This window comes from Rattus rattus, chromosome 6 (genome assembly GCF_011064425.1).
Source record: "Rattus rattus isolate New Zealand chromosome 6, Rrattus_CSIRO_v1, whole genome shotgun sequence".
In the NCBI taxonomy this organism is placed as follows: Eukaryota; Metazoa; Chordata; class Mammalia; order Rodentia; family Muridae; genus Rattus; species Rattus rattus.
This window is the reverse complement of record NC_046159.1, coordinates 140,047,291-140,071,517: the sequence shown is the minus strand read 5'-3', so window position 1 is coordinate 140,071,517 and position 24,227 is coordinate 140,047,291. Positions and strand designations below refer to the sequence as shown.

At 45.0% G+C, this 24,227-nt stretch overlaps 2 protein-coding genes across 2 annotated transcripts in view; one reads left to right on the top strand and one right to left on the bottom strand.

The window, feature by feature from the left end:
* The window catches only part of Adam22 (ADAM metallopeptidase domain 22), a 221,309-nt gene extending 212,283 nt beyond the window's left edge, over positions 1-9,026 (top strand). The window contains 1 exon segment of the mRNA XM_032907027.1: positions 2,670-9,026. Within this exon segment, the coding sequence (XP_032762918.1) occupies positions 2,670-2,690 (21 nt within the window). The 3' untranslated portion in view covers positions 2,691-9,026.
* A 2,479-nt stretch (positions 9,027-11,505) lies between these two features.
* On the bottom strand, positions 11,506-22,290 carry Sri (sorcin). Its single transcript, XM_032907026.1, has 6 exons — positions 22,201-22,290; positions 18,845-18,888; positions 17,848-17,995; positions 17,522-17,635; positions 16,656-16,714; positions 11,506-13,321 (listed from the first exon to the last, which is right to left on the bottom strand). Exons 2-6 carry the CDS (start codon positions 18,860-18,862, stop codon positions 13,295-13,297), a joined length of 366 nt encoding a protein of 121 aa, XP_032762917.1. The 5' UTR covers positions 18,863-18,888; positions 22,201-22,290; the 3' UTR covers positions 11,506-13,294.
* Between the last annotated feature and the right edge of the window lie 1,937 nt (positions 22,291-24,227).

Here is a 24,227-nt window from a genome sequence, read left to right as displayed (position 1 = left end):
TTCAATAGGCGTTCAGAGATAGGAACCTATGGCAGAACACCAGATCAGTGGTTTGGTGCCTGTTGGAACTCTGTCCATCAAATGACCCATGGTGGGCAATGCCTTGGGGAAGTGTGAGAGATGCTCCGAGAAAGCAAGGCAGGAAGCTACTTTCAGATTCGGTATACGTGACCAGACTGGGCTCTATTGCTGTGCTCTGAATCCACCATGAATAAACATGTCTTATACATTTAATGTAAATGTTTGTCACAGGGGGCATGGCATCACAGCCCAGAACAATCCAGGATCAAAGCGCACCTGAGGTAAAAGGCCCTCCTCCTCTTTACCCTGGAGTTTCTCACATAGTTCCCCAAGGCATTCTTTACCGTGCGTGGGTCATTCTCTTGACCGTGTTCCAACAGTTCCAGGGGTAGAATTTAGATGTAAGGGAAAGGTATTTGAAAAACCCGTAATACTGAAAGAATACTGCAAAGGGTATGGTGAAATTTAACAGCATTAACTTATTTTGTGGTAAGGATTTAGTCCCAGGGCCCTGTTGTTACCTTGCTTTAAAAAACATGCTCTAGCTGAGACATACTCTCCTCTTCCAGAAAAGCCAAATTTTAACATGGTTTATCTTAATTATTTTTGATTGTGTGTGTCCGTGAGGGTGTGTGCATGCGGGCGTGGGTCCCTGGGCCAGAAGAGGACTTCATTAAAACCCCTGGAGCTGGAGTCACAGACCGTTGTGAGCTGCCTCACGTGGGTTCTGGATCCAAACTCCAGTCCTCTGTAGGGGCAGCCAGAAAGCCAAATTTAAAACAGACATGGAGAGAATCATCCACACGATAAAAATGGAACTTAGCAGAGACCTTATATAAAGCTGTGGTGTCTTGTACGTCTTTGTCAGTGTGCCTCAGTCTCACAGGATTCCTTCCATGCATTGGTTTTGTGACATTTGGGGTAGAGTTCACAGGATCACACCAGCCTCTAGAGCTCCCGATGAGATCAAGAACCGAATAGCACAACCCCTGACATTCAGTGCCTCCCTTCCGATGGCCAGCTACGTTCTGACATTGCTCCTATGGGGAAGAATATGAAAAGGGGGGGAAGCATTTGTAGCCTCCATAGATTTATCCAGCACAGGGTTCTGAGTTTCTAAACTTTTTCATGTATGAAGGTGTTTTAGAGCTGTGTAGACCCTGAATCAAAATCACAGGGTTTAAGGGAATGTGGGCTTTTTGTATTTTTCCTTGACCAACCCAGGGTCAGTCACACATACACACACACACACACACACACACACACACACACACACGGGGGAGGGTACAGAGACAGAGAGACAGAGAATGAGAATGACTAAAAAGCTGGACAGATAACTCTTAACCAAAAGTCTATACAAATAAGAAGTGGTGTTTGGAGAGGTGGGATGGAGAAGCCTTGGTGTGCATGGGAATTGTCTGAAGAGCTTCGAAATAGTTTAACCCTCCCAGTGAGATTTTGATTTAGTCGGCGAGATGTGCTACCAGAGCAAATAAATTTTAAAAAAACTTTCGCAGATTAGGACTGAGGAAATGTTTCAGCGGGTAACCTGCTTGCTGTACAGAATCTTTAAATATTTTTAAGCTGCCTTTTTTATTGTACCCAGTATATTGCCAACTAGAATACTGGTTCTCAATCACATTTGACCTTAGGTCAAATCCCCAGTCCCCATGTAAAAGGCCAGGTAGTGTGGTACATGCCTGTAATCCTGGTAGTGAGGAATCAGAGGCAGGAGGATTCCTGGAGCTTGCTGGCCAGCTAGTCCTGCCAAATCCACGAGACCCATGTTCAGAAACTCCATCTTAAAAACATGAAGTAGAATCTTGGGAAAAGGTGCTTGACATTGACCTCCCATCTTGACAAGCACAGACATGCCAAGGCATGTGCACAGACGTGAACATGTACACATATAAAACACACACACACACACACACACACACACACACACACACACACACACTTTCCCCCACGTAACCACACAGCTGTGATTGAGAACCAATATTCTAGTTGGCAATATACTGAGCACAATGAGAAAAAGGCAGCTTAAAAATAATATTTAAAAATTCTGTACTTCCGTATGTAATGTCTACTCTAATTTTTAAGTAACGTGAGATGAGTCTGAGAGACGTTTGTTTTCCTGCTTTGTTTTTTGGGGTTTTCTTTGTTTGCTGGCTGGTTGGTCACTAGAACAGTTGATATGGGGGCTGGGAGGTGGTTCATTGAGCAAGGAATTTGCTGCGGGCGCACGCAGGCCTGAATTTGAATCCCCAAGCTGAGCATAGTTGCCTGTACCTGTGGAGCCAGCAGTGAGGGCCAGAGAGGTAGATTCTAGAAGTTCACCTGATACGCTGTCTCAAGGCAGTAGGGTAGGGGACACTAAAATAAAATACCCAAAGCCCTCATCTGGCCTGCTCATGCATGGGCGTATGCACACATGCCTGTGTGCACACATCCAGCACACACACACACAAGGAAGGGAATATTCCTGTCAGGTTCAGGAGAGAGTTCCAAGTTTGTGTATTTCTTTTATCCACTTATTAAATAAGGACACGCACCATAATTACTCATATACGCTTGGGATCCTTCATAGCTTAAAGAGGCTACTTTCTGCTATTACGGTACATGACTCTGCTCTCCTCTGTTTGCAGCTGTGGGAGACATCCATTTAAGAACAACTGTTTACATGTGACACATCGAAACTGTTTACTTCTACTTTTATAGAAACCCAGCCACTCACAATCACTGCAAATCTGCATCTGCTCTTTGGACGATTTCAAGACCCTCTTGCGATACCAGAGGAGAGGAAGCCACGGGTCATACCTGGATAGCATACTTTCTTTTTCTTTTCTTTTCTTCTTTTTTTTTTTTTTGGCTTAAGGTTTAACCAAATGGTAAAGAGAATTACTGGAACGTCACGCTGCAACATGGAACCATTTATGGCCTGGCATTGATATGTTAATGGATAATCTGCATGGCAGAAATAAGTAGACCATCAATAAAACTAACCCACACGACCCAACGTTAGCAGGTTTTCCCGAGGGGACAGAAGTGGATTCAGAACTGAGCGTTCTGAATCACATCCTCATTGCAAGCAGTAACGCCCGTATGCATGAAGCTTCTGTTTATCGTTTTCCATATGCAAGGAAACAACCTCTCCTAATAGAAACTAGCATGCAGGGGCTGAGGCATATAGGACTCTTCTGCAGGACCGCAGGACTGTAAAGCTTCCAGAAGCCGATATCCCATATGCTACCTTTAAACATGTATTTTTATTTTTTTTTACTTTTCATATTTATATTAGCATACAGGGATGACTGTACATATGTAAACATTTTTAAAACTTAAGAAATAACTGTTAACCATAAGTGTATTTTTTGCCAAATGCCTACAAACAGTCAGTCACGATCCTATCGCTGTCCTCCATCCAGTGTCTTCAAAGTATAAGTGGATGATATTGTAAATAGAGTGGTCAGTGCTGTAAGAGTATCTCTTCCCAACCGGTGTTTGTCTAAAACGTGCAATTTCCCTTTTCAAAGTGTGTACAATCTGGAAGAGGTTTTCTTGAGCAAGACATCCAAATGCTCAAACTTCTAGCCTCTGCATCTTGCCGAAGGAGGAGTCCAGATGTGAGGTAACCATGCCGCTCCAGAACACCCTGGAGCCGACAGGCTCTCTGGGATTCTGCCAGCCCATCCACTCCACATCTAAGACACATGGTGCCTGTCACAGTAGCTGTTCTCAACCAGTACCAGGGCATATCAACTAATCTTACCTGGAGGTCATGGATTCCCCTTCTCTCCAGAAAGTGTCTTCTGTGATTGGCAAGATGTACCAAAGACATGGAGCACAGAGTAGAGCGTTCCCTCTTGACCAAGATCTGAGGCTTGTCTGGTCTGAAGTTTGGGTTCCTTGATAGAATCCTTTTAGCCAGTCTTATATGTGGAAGGAATGGCTCACTTCCACAATTTTAACATGTTTCATCACTAGGGTGTAAGTCCCAGCAGGTTGTTCTGTCTGGCTTTGAACAAGATGGTGTACGGAAGCCTGAACAAGGCATAAAAAAATTAAGCAAAGCTACACAGAGGCAGTAACTGCAAAGGGAACCATAAGCCCGCAGAGGAAAGGGCCTGTGTTTTGGGCCCTATAACCTTTGATTCACTAGAAAAAAAAAATGAGTACTTTATGTGAAATCTTGTCATTTACAACGAAACATTAATACCTGTTTCAATGCAATGTTCAGTGTTCAATGCAAAAAGAAAGTCCCTCTAGTGAGATCTGAGGTTGGGAGGCTCAGTCACGTGACCTGCTATGGAACACTCTTCTGATTTCCCTCTTCTTCTTGCTGTTTTATGTGAGGAATGAAATCATCAGACAAGAACTCAGAATTGGACTCTACATTTGATTTCTTCCAGACGCGTCCAGGGACACAATTTGTTCCATCTCTGTGTAGAATTGTCCTAGATACCCAAACTGAAGGGACAGGCTAGAAGGCAGTGGTATACTCAGCTCATGTCTTTTGCAATGGTCCACTCTTCTAAAACACTCTGAAGGTGTTAGGAAACCAATTTAATCAGGCAAAATTAAACAGTGAAAAACCATTCCATGACAGGCAAGGATATAGGTTGCTGATGGCTCAATAAAGCAGTCTCAGACAAAGGCATGGATGAGTGTTGAACAATGTCTCCACATAGCTTAAGGTAAGGACGGAAGGACAGACAGATGACAGATGAAAAAGATGTAGCAAAATGAAGTGACTTTTGGACAAGAACACTTCAAATGTGCACTGAATGTTTCTTGGTATCGAGTGTATAAAAGGCTAATGTAATATAAGGTTTATTTTGGCTACAGAAGAAAAAAGTTTATATAGCTTCGAATGAAAGGTGCCTCATGTAAATACGCCGTGTAGTTAATAGTTCGTTACATAAGCTCTAACCTGAAAGAATTCACAAATGGTTAGCCAGTGAGCTGGTTATCTGTCTACCTACTGGTCTTTCCTTACCTTCTCAGTTGCTTTCACCTGGAGTTATGATTGAAAATCAATATCATTATCATGTGCCTTTGGAGAGAAACGGTTGCTCCGGCTTGTAATCATCTTCAGATGAAACAGGAGGAAAAGGCTTTGCTTAACTCGCAGAGTGATTTTAGAAATGTAACGGCTTTAGTATTCTAGTCTGGGTCTCTGTCTTCCATGTCTGAGCATTCTTAGAGTTGTTTGTGGAATTCACAGACTTTAGTCTTGATGGGTAGCCTCGAGAAGTATGCGTCATTCCATTTAACTACACGTGACTGCATTCACTGAGGTAGACAGAGTAGACTGGTGGAATCAAACCCAAGCACAGTGACTATTTCGTCCTCAAATGTGTATTTTGAAGAGGAACTTTGAGGCTCCACGGTGGTTTGAATCGTGTGACTAATATTCGTACTTCCCAGTGTGCTGTGGGGTCATCACTACACAGAGAAGAAAGCGATGTGTTCATTGGATGTTGTTTCTCTTTCTCATGATCTCGGCATCAATAGGACTGCAGATAGCCCGGATGCTGGAGATGTCCGGATGCAGCAGATCATTTCTGTTCCAATGAAAAGGAACATCCAAGTCTTTGCACTGTGTTAGCAGGGGAGGCCTGCAGTAGCAGAATCCTTAAAGAATGAACGGGCCAGATTCACTCTTCCCGGGCACTTTCCTTAGATGCAAGTCTTCCCCCGGAGTAAGCGAGATAGAAGATAACTCATGCACAGTCTGCAGAGGGAAATCCGTGCTGCTGAGACGGGACGGCATGAAAATTCTTAGTGTTCTGCAGTGCCTGGCTTTGAAGAACAAAAGCCAATCACCCCAGTCCCCTACTTAGATGCTAACTGACAAGTAACCTCTTTACAGTTACCCAGCAGACATTACTGGGGATAGGAAGCCAGGGCTTAGGATGTTGTCTTAGCAGGTAAGAGGGGTGCTCTTTTCACATCTCCTCCTGAGTCCACAAGGCTTTTAGAATAATGTTTGCACAGGTCAGTCCAATGTAGTCTTCATGCATGAGAGATTGGTGGCATGTCTAAAAGAAGCCACTGTGAAGATAAAATTAAATATTCTCTGTCCTCCACGGGTATGGATGGGGAGTGGAAGACGGCTGTGTTTTCCAGGACAGATCCATATGCTTTCCCTCTGTTGAACACCTTGCGTATCTGCCTGACTTCATTCTGCCTTTTGCCCTAGACTTTAGACTTTCTGTAGCGATTCTACCTGTTGCCCTTTTCAGACTTTGTCTTCTTCTTCTTCTTTTTTTTTTTTCTTTTTGTACCCTTAAGCCAGGCAAAGTGTGATACCTCTACTTGCTTCTTGCAAATTTCAGTTTGTCCACTTCACTCTGTGAGTTTTCTGTTGTCCTATAGTCCCATCCTAACCTTAGGCCTAGACAATGCTTTAGAGAAGCCCTGCTCTGAAGGTGAGATTACTTTTTAATCTTACTTAAATGCAAAGGAAGGGAAGGCTGTTTGGCAGGTTGCAGCGCATAAAGAGAAGGGGACAGAGTCTGGAACTGATGGGAGAAAGGAGAAGCCAGGCCTAGCTGCACAGCCACGCAGGGCACCGCTGGCCGCTGCTACTGGCTGCCATGTTTGAAGCATTCATCTGAGCAGTGGCAAGTTTGCTTGAGCACTGAGACACTTGGACTCCTGTTAGCAGCACATTCTCTACGTCTTATGCTCCTCGTTGTCTGTTTTCTTTGTTTTCTACTATAGCTGTCACCTGCTTCCCTTCCCTCCCCACCCCCTGCCCCAAAGGCAGTCAAATCTACTTTTTCATTCTTATTCTACTAGCTCTGTGTGAAAAGCTGACATTTCTGTAGAAGAGGGCCTAATTGGGGGGCTCGAGTACTGAGTTTCCTCCTGTGGAATAGTTAAGACTACGCTGACTTCAGAGGCAGGGTCCTTTCTCTGGGTGTGGGAGCACAGGGGACTGGGGTTCTAGACTCGCCTTATTGTATTGCAGAGAACTCAGTTGACGTTTGTAAGAAGAGCTGAGGCAGGAGCCCATCTGGCTGTGCGTGAGCAGCGTGCGGTAAAAGTGCCTTGGCCGCTCGCTGTTGGCACTTGGCTTACAGCATATGCTCTTCAGGACAGACACTTTCAGCTCGAAGAGTTTCCCTAGCACAGCTGCAGGTACAGAACACAATTGTCCCAGACTTGGAGAACAGAAGGCAGTATTCCCATGCCTATTTCACTCATGGTTTTCTGGTCCTCAACATGGAGCACCTAAAGTCCGGCAGCCGAAAATCAAAACTTTTATCGGACCATTATCGGTTCTGTCCTTCAAATCCATGGCTATTATATGGGATGGCTGCATCGAGAACCTTCCTACTCCCAAAGTTCCCTGTTTGGGATCTGTGCAGCACTTTTCCTCTTGATCAGAAGCATCCCCTATCATACAGAACAGGACCTTCTCGGGCTAAAATGAGAATTGGGAGAACCACAGGAACACAGAGCGGGGGAGGTTGTCTTTCATTTTCTTTCGATACGCTGGTCTGATTGTGCACCTTGGAAAGTCACTAAGAGATGGGTCTCAGGGTATAAATCTCAGGAAGTTAATACGCAGCACAGAGTTTTGAGAGATCCTGGGTCATTTCATCCCAGCCTAGGAGCACAGTGGCCATCCCACACAAAGCGTGCAGAGGACTCAGGAAGGTCACCAGCTATGCTGCAGGGAACTACTGCTGCCAAGAGCACACATGGGCTTTGCAGTTTTTTGTAGTGTTTGTTGCCTTTGGAAGTATTTTACTGTCCGGTGTCCCTCGCATTGGTCACAGACAATTGGTCACAATGGGAGGGGCTTCAGAAGCAGCAGGTAGCCTGTGGGATCAAATTTGAGCAAAATGCATTTTATTGTTTCATTTTACGAAAAGGCATACAGTGAGACAAAGGAGTCTTTGGCCACCAGCTTCTGTGTTCATGAGCTAGTCTCCCCGACATGTATGAAGATGCATGTGTATGCACATTCTGCATTCAACTTACAACATTTCGGGTCATGATTTGTTTTGATCGTTGAGTTTTAAAATAATGAAAATATCCCAAGTCTTTAAATATAGCGGTGCTAAGTTTTATCAGCTAACACAATCCAGAAAGTGCTGAAATTAATTCAGACACTTAGAAGTAACACAAGGGTTCCTGTTAAATTATACACGTGTATCACTGCCTGATTTGAAACCCCACTTTTCCTTTTTAATCCAGCACAATATCAAACTGTGATTCTATAGCTCGTCTTTTTAACGTCTACAAATAACCCAAAATCTTTTTTGTTTTATGGAAAACTTTTCTTTTTAACACTAACTGCAAAGTGCTTAGCAAAAGGTTCCTTCTGGATAACAGAGCATTATTAATTATTAATTATTATTTATTATTATTATTAATTATTCCTCCTTCAAATTGTTGGAAGACTTGCCCCTCCAAACAGGCATTTCCCAAAGACAATTTTCAGAAACGTCACATTTCACCTAACGAAAGCTGTTCATACGTTAGTCTGCATTAGGTCTCTGCCAATGTTTCCCAGGTTCACGGCCCCCGAGGGGTGATGGCCATCTGTAGATGATAGAAACCACCCCACGTGGACCTGTGAATAGCATCGGTGTGGTTCACTTTGGGTAACTGGGTACTCACGTGTATATACTTAGATCTGCATCATTCAAACCTCCTCTCTGCTACTCCGCACGCACTTCCAGCTCTTACGCTATTTTAAAGTTCACTGGGTTTTGGTGATCGCCAACAGAAGTGTAAACGACGATTGCTTTCCTGAGCAGGCGTGATTTGTTTTATGGCTGTTTAAGTTACAAACTTGTTCTCATATTGTAGGTGAATCAAAAGCCTTTCTGTTTTTAAAAGGTCACTGTAACTCGAGATTAAAATTTCTGGCACAACTTTATTAGTGTTCACTTCTGAAGCTAATAAGACAACGGAGTTTTCTATGTTACTCTCACTGTAACATCGACTAAGTGACTTTCAATAAAAGATTTCTGTTATTTTGATGCATGGCTCTCTTTCATCTTTTTTCCCAAGTGGACATTGTCTCCGAGAAGCTGCCAAATGGTTCTGTTCTGCTAGTTGCTGAAGAGACAAGAGAAAAACTAGTGTTCCACTGGTAGGACAGTTTCTCCAATGAGGAAGCAAAGGACTTGTCTCCTGAATTCTCTCCTGCCCTAATAAAGTTTAACTTTTTTTTTTTTACCCCCAACAGCTCAGGGCTGCACCTTTGCCGCCTCCTAAAGCCTGAGTCTTCCGTGGGTTTGTTTTGGGTTCGAGGGTTTACTGTCTGAAACTGGTCACCCCTGGTCTTTTTATCTTGCCCAAGCAGCCATTTGAGGTATCAGTCATTATGGTGGCATTTGTAGTTCCTTGTCCTTTGGTCTGCATAGGTGAAGAGTCACGGAATCACTGAGAAAAGCCCATACATTTATTATAATATTAAAAATTGGTGACCGTATATGTTTACTATAATATTAAAAATTGGTGATTTGTATATAGCTCCACCCCTTGTTTCTAAAATACTTTAATCATATATTAATTGTATCAACCCTGGAACGGTAATGCACCGGATGAGCAAAGCAACTGGAAAAAAAAAAAAAAAACACCAAAAGGCTTAACTGACATGTCACCTCAGGACTGACGTTACCATTTGTGTATCGTGTTACGGTGGGAAGAGCTCCAGCCTCTATCTGCTACATTGTTGCGGAAGTGTGCAGTGTGCTAAGAGTTCTTTACAAACCATGTAATCACCTGATGTGATGAAAACTAAAGCCCGCATCTCCAAAGAAAAACAGTACTGAAATGGGCTGTGTGAGCTCACAGATTACTGCGCTCCAGTTATACGCTTTTTATACGCTTTAACTGGAAAAACAAAACCCCAAACACGAAGAACCTGTTTAAAAGAAATGATAAGGGGGCTGGAGAGATGGCTCAGAGGTTAAGAGCACCGACTGCTCTTCCAGAGGTCCTGAGTTCAATTCCCAGCAACCACATGGTGGCTCACAACCATCTGTAATGAGATCTGGTGTCCTCTTCTGGCCTGCAGGTATGCATGTAGGCAATAATAAATAAATCTTTTTAAAAAGAAAAAAGAAAAAGAAATGATAAGGCCAGGTGTGGTGGCTTCCTCAAGAAGCTAAAAGAGGAGGGCAACAATGAGGATGAGGCCAGCCTGGGCAACAGAACCAAGTACCAGGCAGTGAGAGAGCAAGAGGCAAGGAGAAGGAAGTGAGGCGATGCCCTGTAAGCAGAGAATGGAACAGCCCAACATCAGAAGTAAGCAACATTGATGGGACAGATGGGCATCTATAGTAATGGAGCCCCGTGACATGACAGAGGAGAGGGCAGGGTGTACTGCAGTCATCAAGGGAGGGAGTTTTCTAACTCTGCAGGTAAGATGAAGCATAAATCCAATTCTTTCAGGAGGAAATGAAAGCAGAGAGGACACACGGAGACTTGCCTCTCACCATTGGCTGTTAAAACATGAGTAACAATGTAAACAAAACACAGTGTATCATACTTGAGGATATATTCAAATTCAGAACCAAGAGCTAAGTAGCATAATTTGGGGCTTATTCAAGTGGCAGGGCAGCTGAAATATACATTAGGACTTACAGGACTCAGAGGGAGGGACCTTAGATGAAGGCCCTATAGTGGGGAGAGGGGACTTGTAGAGTCCACCTCCAGACGGGGCACCAAGTGGGGGGGATGGGGTTGCCATCTCACAGTCCAAAACTCCGACCCAGAATTGTTCCTGTCTAAAAAAAACCTGCAGGGATAAAATGGAGAGGAGCCTGAGGAAAAGGAGGTCCAGCAACAGGCCCAAAGTGGGATCCAGCTCAAGAGGAGGCCCAAGGCCTGACACCATTACTGATGCTATGGTGTGCTCCCAAAAAAGGGCCTAGAATGACAGCCCTCTTAAAGACCCAATAAGCAGCTGAGTCGGATACAGATATTTACACCCAACAGTGGACAGAAGCTGGGGACCCTTGTGGTCAAATTAGGGAAAAGCTGGAAGAAGCTGAGGAGGAGGGCGGCCCTGTAGGACGACCAGAAGTCTCAACTAACCTGGACCCCCATATTTCTCAGACACCAAACCACCAACCAGGCAGCATACACCAGCTGATAGGAGGCCCCCGACACTTACATAGCAGAGGACTGCCTGGTCTGGCCTCAGTGAGAGACTTGAGGCCCCAGGGAGTGGGGAGGTCTGGTGGGGTGAGGTGGGTTGGGGGCGGGGACATCCTCTTGGAGATGGGGTTGTGGGGAGATGCTATGAGGAACAGAGGGCAGAGTCTGAGGCAGATAAAGACTGGACTGTAAAAAATATTAAAGAATTAAAAAAAAAATTGAAATGAAACCCAGACTTACTTCTGTAAAACACGCAGGAAGCTTCCACTTTGCCATGTAACCGGGGCATTAAGTACTGACTAAGCACATAGTAAGTTAGGGATGAATAAACACTCATGAAATGACCGAGTATATAGTATATGCATATATTTTATATATAAACACTATCTGAACATATTCTTGTGAAATGAGGCTGAAGATGCTTATGAAATGTTTATTTTACCAGCTGATAAGTTAGTCAGTCGTTCACGTGAAAGGTCATGCTCACATGGTGCCGGAAACAGGACAGATACATTGCTAGCGAGAGAAGACTGTTAACCATTGCTCGTTGCCAAACTGTAGGAACCAAACACTGGGGATACTTTTTACATCAGCATACTTCTGCACACTCAGAACTACCTCAAAGGTAAGTAGTCTCTTCTGTTCAAAGATGGGGACCCTGAGTGTCTTCTCCTTCCAGAAAATGTCTAAAACACATACGTAGCAAGGCATTACCAGCAATGATTTAAACATTTGGAAAAAAAATTCCTGTGTGCGTTTGTGTGTGTGTGTGTGTGTGTGTGTGCACGCACGCGTGTGTGTAAAATGTAATAAGCTATCAGAAAATAGTTAGAAATTTAGTGAGAAAACCCTACTCCCAGTAGTTAAAGCTAGATCATTAACTGAGATGTTCATTTCAGTCCCTTTCTTGTGTATGTTTAAAATCATGAACCAATGACATTCAAAAAGGAATGTCAACAATTTTTAAAATGGAACCTGCTTGGTTTTACTTATTTTTTTTATTACTTTTTTTTTTTTTTAGATTTATTCATTTATTATATATAAGTACACTGTAGCTGTCTTCAGATACACCAGAAGAGGGCATCAGATCTCTTTACAGATGGTTGTGAGCCACCATGTGGTTGCTGGGAATTGAACTCAGGACCTCTGGAAGAGCAGTCAGGGCTCTTAACCACTGAGCCATCTCTCCAGCCCCTTTTTATTCCTTTTTAATTAGGTGTGTGCATATATGTTTGTACTGGGGTATCTGCAGGTGAACGCAGGTGCCTATGGGGGGCCTGACGCAGTAATAAGCCACCCAACATGGACACTGGGAACTTCAGTGTTCCCTCCGCAAAAGCAGAACTTGCTCTTAATTGCCGCTGAGCTGTCTCTCCTCCCCTGACATCTGGTTTTAAAATGAAAGCATGCACATTATAAAAATTTGGGCGATGCAGAAATATATAAAGGAAATTAAAGTCATCTGGAATCTCATTAATCAAAAATAAAGTTAATATATTCTTATTTCCCTCCAGTCTTTTTCTGACAGTTTTAAACTTACAGTATACAAGACTTTTACCATAATTAGCAAAAGGTTGGAGTGATGGACAAAGAACTTGGTGACAGTATTTGCCACTATAGGTTTTTAAGAGGCAGACAGTAACCATTCAGTATCTCTGTCTACTCATAAGGCTTTCAACCAGCAAGTCCTAACACTTACACTTTCTAGTGTGCGGATGGCCAGGGTCACTGGTTTTGCACATATCCCACACAAACTTTTAACCACATTCCCCTGGGAAAGAAAGGGTAACCGATAAGTCTGATGAAAAGGTTCCATATATCACAAGAAAATATATAATCTGTGTTAAACATTTTGCATACTTCATATAAAAGAGAGTTAGCAGGAATATAAGGCATGACTGATAATGGCTCAGGAGGTCTGACTGGGATAACAGACTTGTTTTTCTACTATTAAACTTCAAAGGAATTTATTATCAAAATTGAAAATGAAGCCTTGGTTCTAGATAAAGGCATAATCCCATTCAACAGTTGTCAAGGAGCGTGTGTCGGCGGAGTCTGCACACAGCACTGAAGGGCAGGAGGAAGCAATGGATGGGGTCCAGTTGGAATGTTGAATATATTCAGACAGCGGCCTCTTGAGTTAGACAGTCATGACACACTGGATGAACTGAAAAAGGAAACCAGTGTTATATTACAGTCTGCAAGTACTGAGGGTGCCATGGCTTCTGAGGTGCCATGGCCTCTGAGGTGCCATAGCCTCTGAGGTGCCATGGCCTCTGAGGTGCCATGGCCTCTGAGGTGCCATGGCCTCTGAGGTGTCATGGCCTCTGAGGTGGCATGGCCTCTGAGGTGCCATGGCCTCTGAGGTGTCATAACCTCTGAGGTGCCATGGCCTCTGAGGTGCCATGGCCTCTGAGGTGCCATGGCCTCTGAGGTGCCATGGCCTCTGAGGTGTCATGGCCTCTGAGGTGCCATGGCCTCTGAGGTGCCATGGCCTCTGAGGTGCCATGGCCTCTGAGGTGTCATAACCTCTGAGGTGCCATGGCCTCTGAGGTGCCATGGCCTCTGATGGCCTCTGAGGTGCCATGGCCTCTGAGGTGCCATGGCCTCTGAGGTGTCATGGCCTCTGAGGTGGCATGGCCTCTGAGGTGCCATGGCCTCTGAGGTGCCATGGCCTCTGAGGTGTCATAACCTCTGAGGTGCCATAGCCTCTGAGGTGGCATGGCCTCTGAGGTGTCATGGCCTCTGAGGTGCCATGGCCTCTGAGGTGCCATGGCCTCTGAGGTGCCATGGCCTCTGAGGTGTCATGGTCTCTGAGGTGCCATGGCCTCTGAGGTGCCATGGCCTCTGAGGTGTCATGGCCTCTGAGGTGTCATGGCCTCTGAGGTGCCATGGCCTCTGAGGTGTCATGGCCTCTGAGGTGTCATGGCCTCTGAGGTGCCATAGCCTCTGAGGTGCCATGGCCTCTGAGGTGTCATGGTCTCTGAGGTGCCATAGCCTCTGAGGTGTCATGGCCTCTGAGGTGTCATAGCCTCTGATTTGCCTTAGCCTCTGTGGTGCCATAGCCTTCCTGTGGGAAACTTCCATTTTAGTTCTCTATCTTGACATCAAGGGTGAACAAGAATGACAAAAAGTCCCAATTTTCTACGTTATGCATAAATGAAGGGTGGGGAAGACTTTTGTAAAGTCTGATGGACTTCTCACTTTTATTGGAAAGAGGAATCCCATCAACAGATAAAGAATTTAAATCCCCAAATAACAGTTAAGAGTCTGGAAACAGTCATGGTGAAAAGTACTTGCCCGAAAGAACAAATCAGCTTACACCGTCCTATCAACAACTGTGACTTCACCCCACTGCTCCAGGAGGTGACTTCTAATACACCCTTTAAAATCTGCTCCGTCAGCATCAAAGCCATGCACACACAGAAAGAGAAAAGCCGACCTTGCTCTGGCCACTCCGAATCACACAACTGGCAGCATCAGACCTTGCTAGGCAGGGCTGCCAACCCAACCAGGTCCGCGAGAGCAGTGGTTCTCAACCTTCCTAATGCTGCACCCCTTTAATACAGCTCCTCACACTGTGGTGACCCCAAATATAAAGTCATCTTTGTAGCTATTTCATAACTACAGTTATGCCACTGTTATGAGTTGTAAGGTAAGTATCTGACCCTTGGGGCGATCTTTGGAGACTCCTGTGAAAGGATTGTCCACCACTAAAGGGGTCACCACCTAGAGGTTGAGAATCCTTACACTAGACCACGTCCCTCCTGAGCTTACACTCCAACACTGGTAAGGAGCTACACAATGCTAGTTCCTGCATCAGTTCTGCTAAGCCGACTTGATTGTTCTTACTCGAGAGACAAAGAAGCCAGATTAGGACACGTAGAAACCTGTTTGGTGGTTCCCTCTAATGCCAAAGTCTTTCTCACTCCACTGGCTATCTCTGTAAATAGCTTGTTTTAAATCATGGTTTAAGGTGGTGTCCTCTGTATGTTCTCAAGGAACAGCACAGGCGTGCAGAGCACAGCTGCAAGCAGCCTCTCGGAGCAGAGGTAATATCTGCACTGCAGGCCATCTCAGCACGGCTGGCTGAAGTCTGACAACAGCTTTCAAAGAGATCTTACTGTTACTTTGTATATGTGTGCATGCGGCACATGGTGTGTGTAAGGATGTGTGTCTGTGGTGCATGCTGTGTGTCAGGATGTGTGTATGTGGTACATAGTGTGTGTAAAGATGTGTGTATGTGGTACATAGTGTGTGTCAGGATGTGTATATGTGGTACATGCTGTGTGTCAGGATGTGTGTATGTGGTACATAGTGTGTGTAAGGATGTGTGTATGTGGTACATGGTGTGTGTAAGGATGTGTGTATGTGGTACATGGTGTGTGTCAGGATGTGTGTATGTGGTACATGGTGTGTGTAAGGATGTGTGTATGTGGTGCATGGTGTGTGTCAGGATGTGTATATGTGGTACATGGTGTGTGTCAGGATGTGTATATGTGGTACATGCTGTGTGTCAGGATGTGTGTATGTGGTACATACTGTGTGTAAAGATGTGTGTATGTGGTGCATGCTGTGTGTCAGGATGTGTGTATGTGGTACATAGTGTGTCAGGATGTGTATAGCTGGTGCATGGTGTGTCAGGATGTGTATATGTGGTACAGTGTATGTCAGGATGTGTATATGTGATACGTGGTGTGTGTAAGGATGTGTGTATGTGGTACATGGTGTGTGTAAGGATGTGTATATGTGGTACGGTGTATGTCAGGATGTGTATATGTGATACGTGGTGTGTGTAAGGATGTGTGTATGTGGTACATGGTGCACGGTGTGTGTCAGGATGTGTATATGTCACCCATGCTGTGTGTTGGGGTGCACATGCATGGGGAGGCTAAAGAGCAACCTCAAGTGTTACGCCCCAGGCACTATTCACCTTTGAAGAGTGTTTTCATTGGCTTAGAATTCACTAAGCAGACGAGGCTGGATGGTGGGCAAGTCCCAGGATCCACCATTTTCTACGTCCACAGTACTGCGGTTACAATAGGATGTCACCACATTCAGCTTTTTGTACACGTGTCCTGAGGACTGACCTGAGTGAGGCCCTCCTGTCTATTTGCAGCCAAGCTATTACCCACGCCTGACAGATTCACATTATTATGATGCACACTCTGCCCAGTCTCAGCACCACCAGGGAGCTGTTTCTACGAGCTGGTCAGTCAATTGCCAGGCCTGAATTTGACATAGTCCTCTAGCCTCAGCTAGGATTACAGGCACGAACCACCACGGCCAATTATGCCTTCTGGGATTGTTGTTGTTTTGTTTTGTTTTAGGCGGAGTCTCACAGGCATAGCTCAGACTGGCTTAAACTCATGGCAATCCATCTGCATTAGCCTCCTGAGGGCATGAACCACCATGTCCATATTCTTAATAGCTAACTGCAGAAGGGACTCCCTTTCACGGACAGCTTTTCTCCTACTTAGCCCTCATTTATGGAGACTTACATCATCGTACGAGAAATTCACAACTCCTTGTTGACCAGAATCCCGACTGCGGAAGCTATCTGCAAAACAACATAGTAAAAGGTGGTTTTTTTTCCCTAAACTGCTTTTATAAATGCACGACAGCTAACTATTTGGCACTGGGATCAAATGTCAATAACAAGTAAATTCTACAACCAATCAGGATAAGGCCAAAGAAAATGTGTAAAAGTGGCCAATGGTTGTTTTCGCTGTGGACCTTAGAAAAATAACTGACCTCAGTTGGTAAAGGCAGTTTAGCCTTCAAGGCCCTTTAACTGCTAGGAAAGCACAGGATTCTCAGCACTGTGATAGCACGTGCACTGCTTTAGCAAGGAAGCAGATGGATAGCAGAAGCTGACATGATGAGTGGGCTGTGACCAAATATCCCACCACTTCAGCCCTGCTGGCCAAAAACGACTTGCGTTAATTTTGCTCTTTGCAAACCTCCCACGGTTGAAGAGAATTACTCATAACTGCACTCTGCAACTGACACTGTACAACTCAGGCTGTGGGGGTAGCACTGCTCAGAGTTTACCCAGCATGCATGAGCCCTCTGTAACCCTAGCACCATAAACAAATGCACTCACAAAAAGGACAGCTATATTTGCAGCATTTAAATGAAATGAACTACGATTACTCAGTCATCTAAAAAACCCTCTAAAAAGCATATTATGCCCCATTTTTTTTTAAAAAAATAATTGTGCTAAGGGTCTACTAAAGCACCCCCTAAAACCATAAAAAGCTGGGCAGAACAGAAGTTCAGAGGTATGGAGACATGACTAATGCCATAAAAAAAAAAAGGGGGTCTTCTCAGCTCCTGGTAATGCTGAATGGGTTCAGGGACAAACCTGTGAGAGCCCTCAGTTTGACACAGCAGGCGATGTAGTCATCAAAGGTGATCTTCCCGCTGGTGCTGTACCGCTTTGCTACTAAATTCACGGTTTGGGGGCTCAACCTGAACCCTGGAAGGCAGAAAAGTCACCCAGCAAGAAAAGGTTGAAGGTTAAAAACAAAACAAAACTCCCAAATTAAAAAAAACAACATTAGAGACAGAAAGAGAGAGGGGAGGAGGGGAGGAGGAAGGAAGGGAAGGAGAGGGGGAGAGGTTGCCTTCAAGGAGCACACGCTTTAGAGACTTATCAGTTAATGGAGAGCTCCCCTTGGTGATACAAACCCATAGTGGTTAGGGCCTTCTGCAGCTCCTGGGGATCCACTGTCCCGCTCCTATCACTGTCGAAGCTGATGAAGTGTTGTCTCCAGCCACTCAGCACAGTCCACAGCTCTCTGAACTCACTGAACCCCATCGTGCCAGACATATCTCTCTGGATTATAGTCAAGGACAGGACTGTCCCATCTCACACCTTTCACGATCCCGTGAGAGAACGGAGGAGGGTAAGGGGGAATTCGATGCATTCTGTTAAAATGGCAGAAGGACAGCCCGCGCTTTAAAAAGCCAGTCTATATTCTTGTTGGTATGATATAAGATAAAGTAATGATAAGTGGTGTCCTCATCAACGCAAGAGTTAAAGCTCTGAATACCCATATTTACTGTGGGGGGAAAAAAGATACAGTGTTGTAAGCCACCGTAAGTTAAAAGGCAGCTTTCTTACTGGAATTGGGCTGCATTTCCTTGGTGCTCTAGGTTATGGGTTCTGAGAGCCCCTTGGACTTCACCTGTAGAAAGTGAACTGCAGTGGAAAGTGGCACTGAGCCAAACCGAGACTAACCTCTGGCCGGCCTTCTCGTGCACTCCCATGCCGTACTACACTAACACTAGCTAACACACCCTCCACCCATTTCGAGAAGATCTCTGTAGCTCAGGCTTACCTCCAACTTGCAAGACAGCTCATGTTGCCCTCACACTCACAGTGATCCTCCTGCCTCAGCATCCTGAGTGCTAAGATTACAGGCATGAGCCACCACACCACCCATGGCACCTTGGGCAATCCTGAACAACCGCCCTTCTACTTACTAAACTTCCCGTCTGTTTCTCATACCAAATTATATCCTAACAGCTAGTTACTTCACACAGCTTTTTAGTGGTTACTTAATATTTTTGTGCACACTTGTTCCTTCATCCTGAGATGAGTTTTTTTTTTTTTTTTAGAAAAATATTTTGTTTTTGCCATGTGGGGGAAAAACAACACTCTAGACAGCCATGTAAAGGATACATCCAGCATTGAAACCATAAGGCGACAAGTCTCCAGGTTAAAAGCTGTTGAAAATAAAGTACACGAATCAATATAATTTCAAAATTTCCGCACTACACTGGAATCATTCAAATTAATAAAGAATTCTAGTATTAATTCACCTATTTAAAACATGCAACTCAGAAAGGACTGAAAGAACTGAAGGGACTTGCAACCCCGTAAGAACAACAATGCCAACCAATCAGAGCGTCCAAGGACTAAGCCACTACCCAAAGACTATACATGGACTGACCCTGGGCTCCAACTGCATAGGTAGCAATGAATATCCTAGTAAGAGCACCAGGGGAAGGGGAAGCCCTTGGTCCTGCCAAGGTTTGACCCCCAGTGTAGGGGATTGTTGGGGGGTGGATGGGGAGGGGAACACCCATATATAAGGGGAGGGGAGGGGGAGGAGGGTTAAGACAGGAAACCAGGAAAGGGAATTACATTTGAAATGTAAATGAGAAATACCCAATTTAATAAAAATTTAAAGAAAAAAAGAGAATTAACTACCACACACACACACACACACACACACACACACACACACACACACACACAAATGCCACTCAGTTTGTATGGGACAGAGCTCACCACGTTTGGCTTATGCCATTGTGGGCATACATGGTCCAGTTTGAAAAATTGCACTATTCATATATCTGCCCACGTTCTAGATACCTGTGGGAAGCCCAATCCCTGTTCCCCTCAAGATTCAATCACCTTGTAAATAGTGTTAGGATCAACTGGCAGCCCCACAGTTAGCTGATTCAGTCATTTCTTTAAGTTGTAGGACTCCGTGGGCTCTTTAACAGACACCCAGCCACTCCCTAGTCCCTGTGATCTGGAACTGTCTGAAGAATCTGTAGCAATACTAAGGTCCCGCGGTCTACTATCCTTGGCTGAGCAGAACACTGTGGAGACAGCATGCTGTCATCCTCAAGCCAAAATGATCTCGGACTACTTGGCGACTTTAATAGCCAGTAACCCCAACTTCTGCATCTGACCCAGTGTTCTCTCATGTAGAAGAAATACTACTTAGAATGTACCACTGTGCTTCGCAGACCTCGAGCATCTACAGTACTGGAGCCATGAATATTTTAACAGCTGGAAGCTATGAGCCGCCACTTCGATGTGGTCAGTACACTCGATCTTCCCACCAGTGGAAAGGGCAAAGGTCCCCGTTCATAACTCCCTTTCACTCCTTGACTCTACAAGTTCGTGTGACTTCTGCCATAGCGGAACACGTCATTCATGGTGACTTGAGTCCATGGTCCTGAACCACAGTTCTCCGTGTTTGGCTCAGAATAATCCATCTCTTTATCACCTTTAAAGTGGACTCTGTTTTATACTCTCAATGTAGTCTTTACCGTATGGCTCGGGTGGCATTGTTCTCCAATACGGAATGCTACAGGGTGCTCTGCTCTCTGGGTAAAGGCCAGAACCTCTACTTAGATTCATGAATTGTCCCACTTCAGCAACCAGGCAGGACCTCCACAGGGATTTTGCCACTCCCATAACTAAACCGTGTTCCACCTGGGTCTTTCACATACACCGTTCTCTATGTCTGAATTATGTGCCTATGCCCTTCCCCCATTGTCATCACTGTGGCTGGAATTTTGTATCTTCTTCAGCCTCCGTATCAGTTCTTCGGGTGCACTCCCATCAAGCTAGACTGTGTGCCTTCTCGTAATGATCTCAGCCTCAGTATTTATCCCAGGGACGCCCAGCAGGTGGAACTCTTTCTGCACACCCAGTGTGACCGTCCATCAAAACATGGACTGGTGGGTTGAAGGGATGACTGGATGGGTGGACTGAATTCTCACCCCTAGATAGGAGCTGTAGTTTAGTGTAGACGTGTCCCTCATTCGTTAAGGCTAAGGGGGAATGTAGATTATTACTTTTAATAGACTATTTTGGGTTTTATTGGCATTTAAAAGTTTCATATCGTTTCAAAATTATCCACGTGGTGCTTCGCCTGTGCCGTGTGCTTCTGTTTGCTCTACCATGATATCTCAATCATCTTTTTCTTCCAGTAGAAACGACGATCCAGGCCTGGCAAGGAAGGAAGCTACCCCGCTGCTTCTGTTAAGGTTCTTGCAGAGGAACCACTGAAGCCGAGGAAAGGAAAAAGGTAACTTTCCGTTTGGAAAGTCGGGTCCCCCTCCTGGGGTGAATGGTTCTGACCTGTAGCATCCCACTTGCCCCTTCCACTTTCAAGTCTGTGGCCTACGACTTGGAATCTGTGTTTAAAGGACTGGTGGCTGTACAGTGTCTGTGCCGCGGAACTCACGACAGCCACAGGTTGGGAGGTTTATCATGGTTCGTTACTACAGGGAACTAAGCTAACTAACTGGATCGCATGGTCCTTATGTTTCAGGAAGTGGGCTCGTAGGACCAAGTTACATGACAGGAATTTCAAGAGCTCTTCCTTCTTGAACTGATTTCCCAACTAGCTGAGAGCCACAGTGCCAGTCCTCAGGCGTGAGCTCTGGGCAGTTTAATTTACCGCTTGCTATAAAGTGGAGGGGCCCATCTGATGTTCTGACTTCATTAACAAGTGCAAAAAAGTTAGAAGGTGGCCCAGTCGGGCCAAGACAGTATTTATTATTTACCCCAGACACTTCTCGTGGTCAAGATTAAATTTAAAACAAAACGAAACAAACCAAACCAACCAACCAGCCCAGGGCACGTGGGATAATAAGCCTCAGCCAGGATTCAACATCTTTGCAACGATTATTTTCCTATTTGCTTCCCGGAGCACAGTTCTGAGAAGTCAGGGCAGTAGGCTGTGGGATGAACAGTGGGGCAGCGCATACTGTCTGTAAAGGACAGAGGAGGGAGCAGAAGGCTGGCATGGAGTGTAAGCAGGAAGGGGACTCTGTCCTCAGCATGAACACATCTTCTCAGGTGACAGAAAGAATGACCTAGGCAACGTCATGGCCGGCAAGTGTTTGTATTACCAGGTAAGCCCAGGGCCCAGAGATCAGACGGCCAGACTGGCCACTCTCTCAGTGCCACCAGAGTTAGGATAGAGCAAGCACTTGGCAAAGTCAGTGGTGCCTGTTAGCACTTAGCATTAATGATACCTGACCTGGTGGATTCCATTTCAGCACCCTAACTTGTCCTCCGTGTGGGAGGCTGCCCAAATCGTCTCACTGGTTTGAATGGTCCCGGAATACAGGGAACCCGCTAGGAACTATGCTCTATGAACCTTTTAAAATAATAGCTCGATGGATGAGAAAAGTCTGATTTCTTTAAAGGAACAATTGCCGTCCGCCTCCGCCGAGGTACAGAGAACAAGAATACGGTTAGAAAGGTTCCCAAGGCTGAGAACTTACGTTTGTATCCTCCTGCTATGCCAGACTGCGTTAGGCATCGCTGCAGCTCGTCAGCATCAATTTGTCCGTCCTTTAAAAAAGAAACAAAAACCGAGAGAGGAAATCAGCGCGGTGATTTGCATTTTCAAGTCCCTAAGCAGCACTGACAGGAGAAAGTAGTTAGTTATATGTAGCATTTCTTTAGAGGAACGCCTTTCAAAATTCTCCCTACCCTAATTCCAAAAATAATCCAATGGTGAGAGAATATTTGCCATGGCAAACAGCCCGCACCCAGTTTGACCCAAGAAGCTATCAACATCAACCACTTTAAAATTATTTAACAGAGTTGTTTAAAAGCATAGCCCTCCAACCCCCTTTTGAAAGAGTGGGGAAGTATCACTGACTTTTAAGCATCAGTAAATACAAGGTCAGGTCCAAGGAGAAAGAGGCCCTTGGGTCAATTTGACTCGGGAGACAGTGTTTTCCGAGCACAATTATATAGATACCAATACCTACTTACTGGTTGACTGAGGTCAGAATAAGACACACAACACTTCTAGGGATTTTACATAAAATATATAAATCCGAGTTGGTGAGAGCCATCGAGTTATAAATAGGGACGGGATCAATAATTTGCAAGAAGACAAACGTGTGAAATAGAGGCCAGTGTTGCTGAAAGCCAAGCAGGTGGAGTCGCTTACATGCTCGAAGACACTGGGAATCTAAGAATGCTTGCCTTGAGGTGTGCTTTCGTCTTGCGGTTTCAAAGACACGGATCAATAACGTATTAAGTAGACACTCGAGAGGAAAGCCTCCCAGTCTTCGACTCAATTTTCCATTCAAATTCTCAAAGCCGGGTTTCTTAGAGCACCACCTCATCCGAGGCGGCTGGAGGATTTTGCTTAGCATATTCTAGAGCACTTTTTGTTTGTTTGTTTGTTTATGTTTTTTAAAATCACGATCTCATTCTTTCGGGCTCTTGTTTAAAACAAGTCTAAGGTGAATAAGTAGGAAGGTCCTCTCTGGGCACATCTGGATTATATCCCTGAATATTTACCAAACAGAGTGACCTTGCAAGGCAGGCACGTGTCCTTCCCCACAGTAGCCATAGGCATCTGTCACAAAACTCTCTGAGTGAGGAAGTGGGCCTTAGGACTTGGGACTCGCTGACCTGCATTCCTTCTGTGGGTCATCCAGCCACAACACCTAAAAAGGGCATAGAAAGCTAGCCTCACAGGAGCATCTGCACCTGGGGTAGAGGCCACCTTCCTAATAGTGACAGTCACTCTTGTGCTTGGAAGCTGATGGCTCTTTTACAGAACTCCTTTGTGGGTAAACGATTAATTATCGGATTCAACTGAAAGTAGCTATCGGTCGTAATGGAGCTATAGAATCATTAATCACCGATACGTGCTTTTAGGTTGGGCAAGCCACAGTTTTATGTTCAGATTTTGAACTTCTTTTCTGTAAGCAGCCCTTGCTCTGCCCTGATAATACGGTCCTAAAGGCACCTTTAAACTTTGTAGATCTTCGAAGTATTTTCATAATCCCCCTTCGGGTCAATCGAACCCCAGTTCAATCCCAAGTTTAGTTTTAATCCGATCTGTTATCAATACAGACAACACTCTGTCCTGCTTTGTTCAGATCTAAAACAATGCTTTCGTTTCCCTCTCCTCTTTCCTTTTTTTCAGGCAAAGGGACTCACTTCCAGGGCAAAGATAGTTTTGTGCCCCTGCAAGAAATGCTAACACAAGCAGAATATAACAATTCCTCAATAACAAAAGAAAGGCTAACCTGTCCAGCCACAGCAGCAAAGTAACCATAGAGCGGGTCCCGAGTGTGTTCAGGGTACAGAGGCCCCCCAGGAGCCCCTCTACACTGTGAAAAAGAAACATAAAGGCATCAGACACAGAATTGAGTCTACTCTTTCACCATGCAGGGCTTTTGTACAATTGACACTGTGTGGCCTTCACAGCCTCTAATTCCCCACCACCACACCACACCACACTCCCGCTCAGTGACCAACCAGGCTTTTCCACTCCTGCTCC

Coding starts and splice junctions, on each gene's coding strand:
- Sri (XM_032907026.1), bottom strand. Junction 16,715..17,521: donor CAAACTGAGGGCTCTCACAG/GTTTGTCCCTGA, acceptor GTTGTTTTGCAG/ATAGCTTCCGCAGTCGGGAT. Junction 13,322..16,655: donor TGAATTTCTCGTACGATGAT/GTAAGTCTCCAT, acceptor TTCCTTTTTCAG/TTCATCCAGTGTGTCATGAC.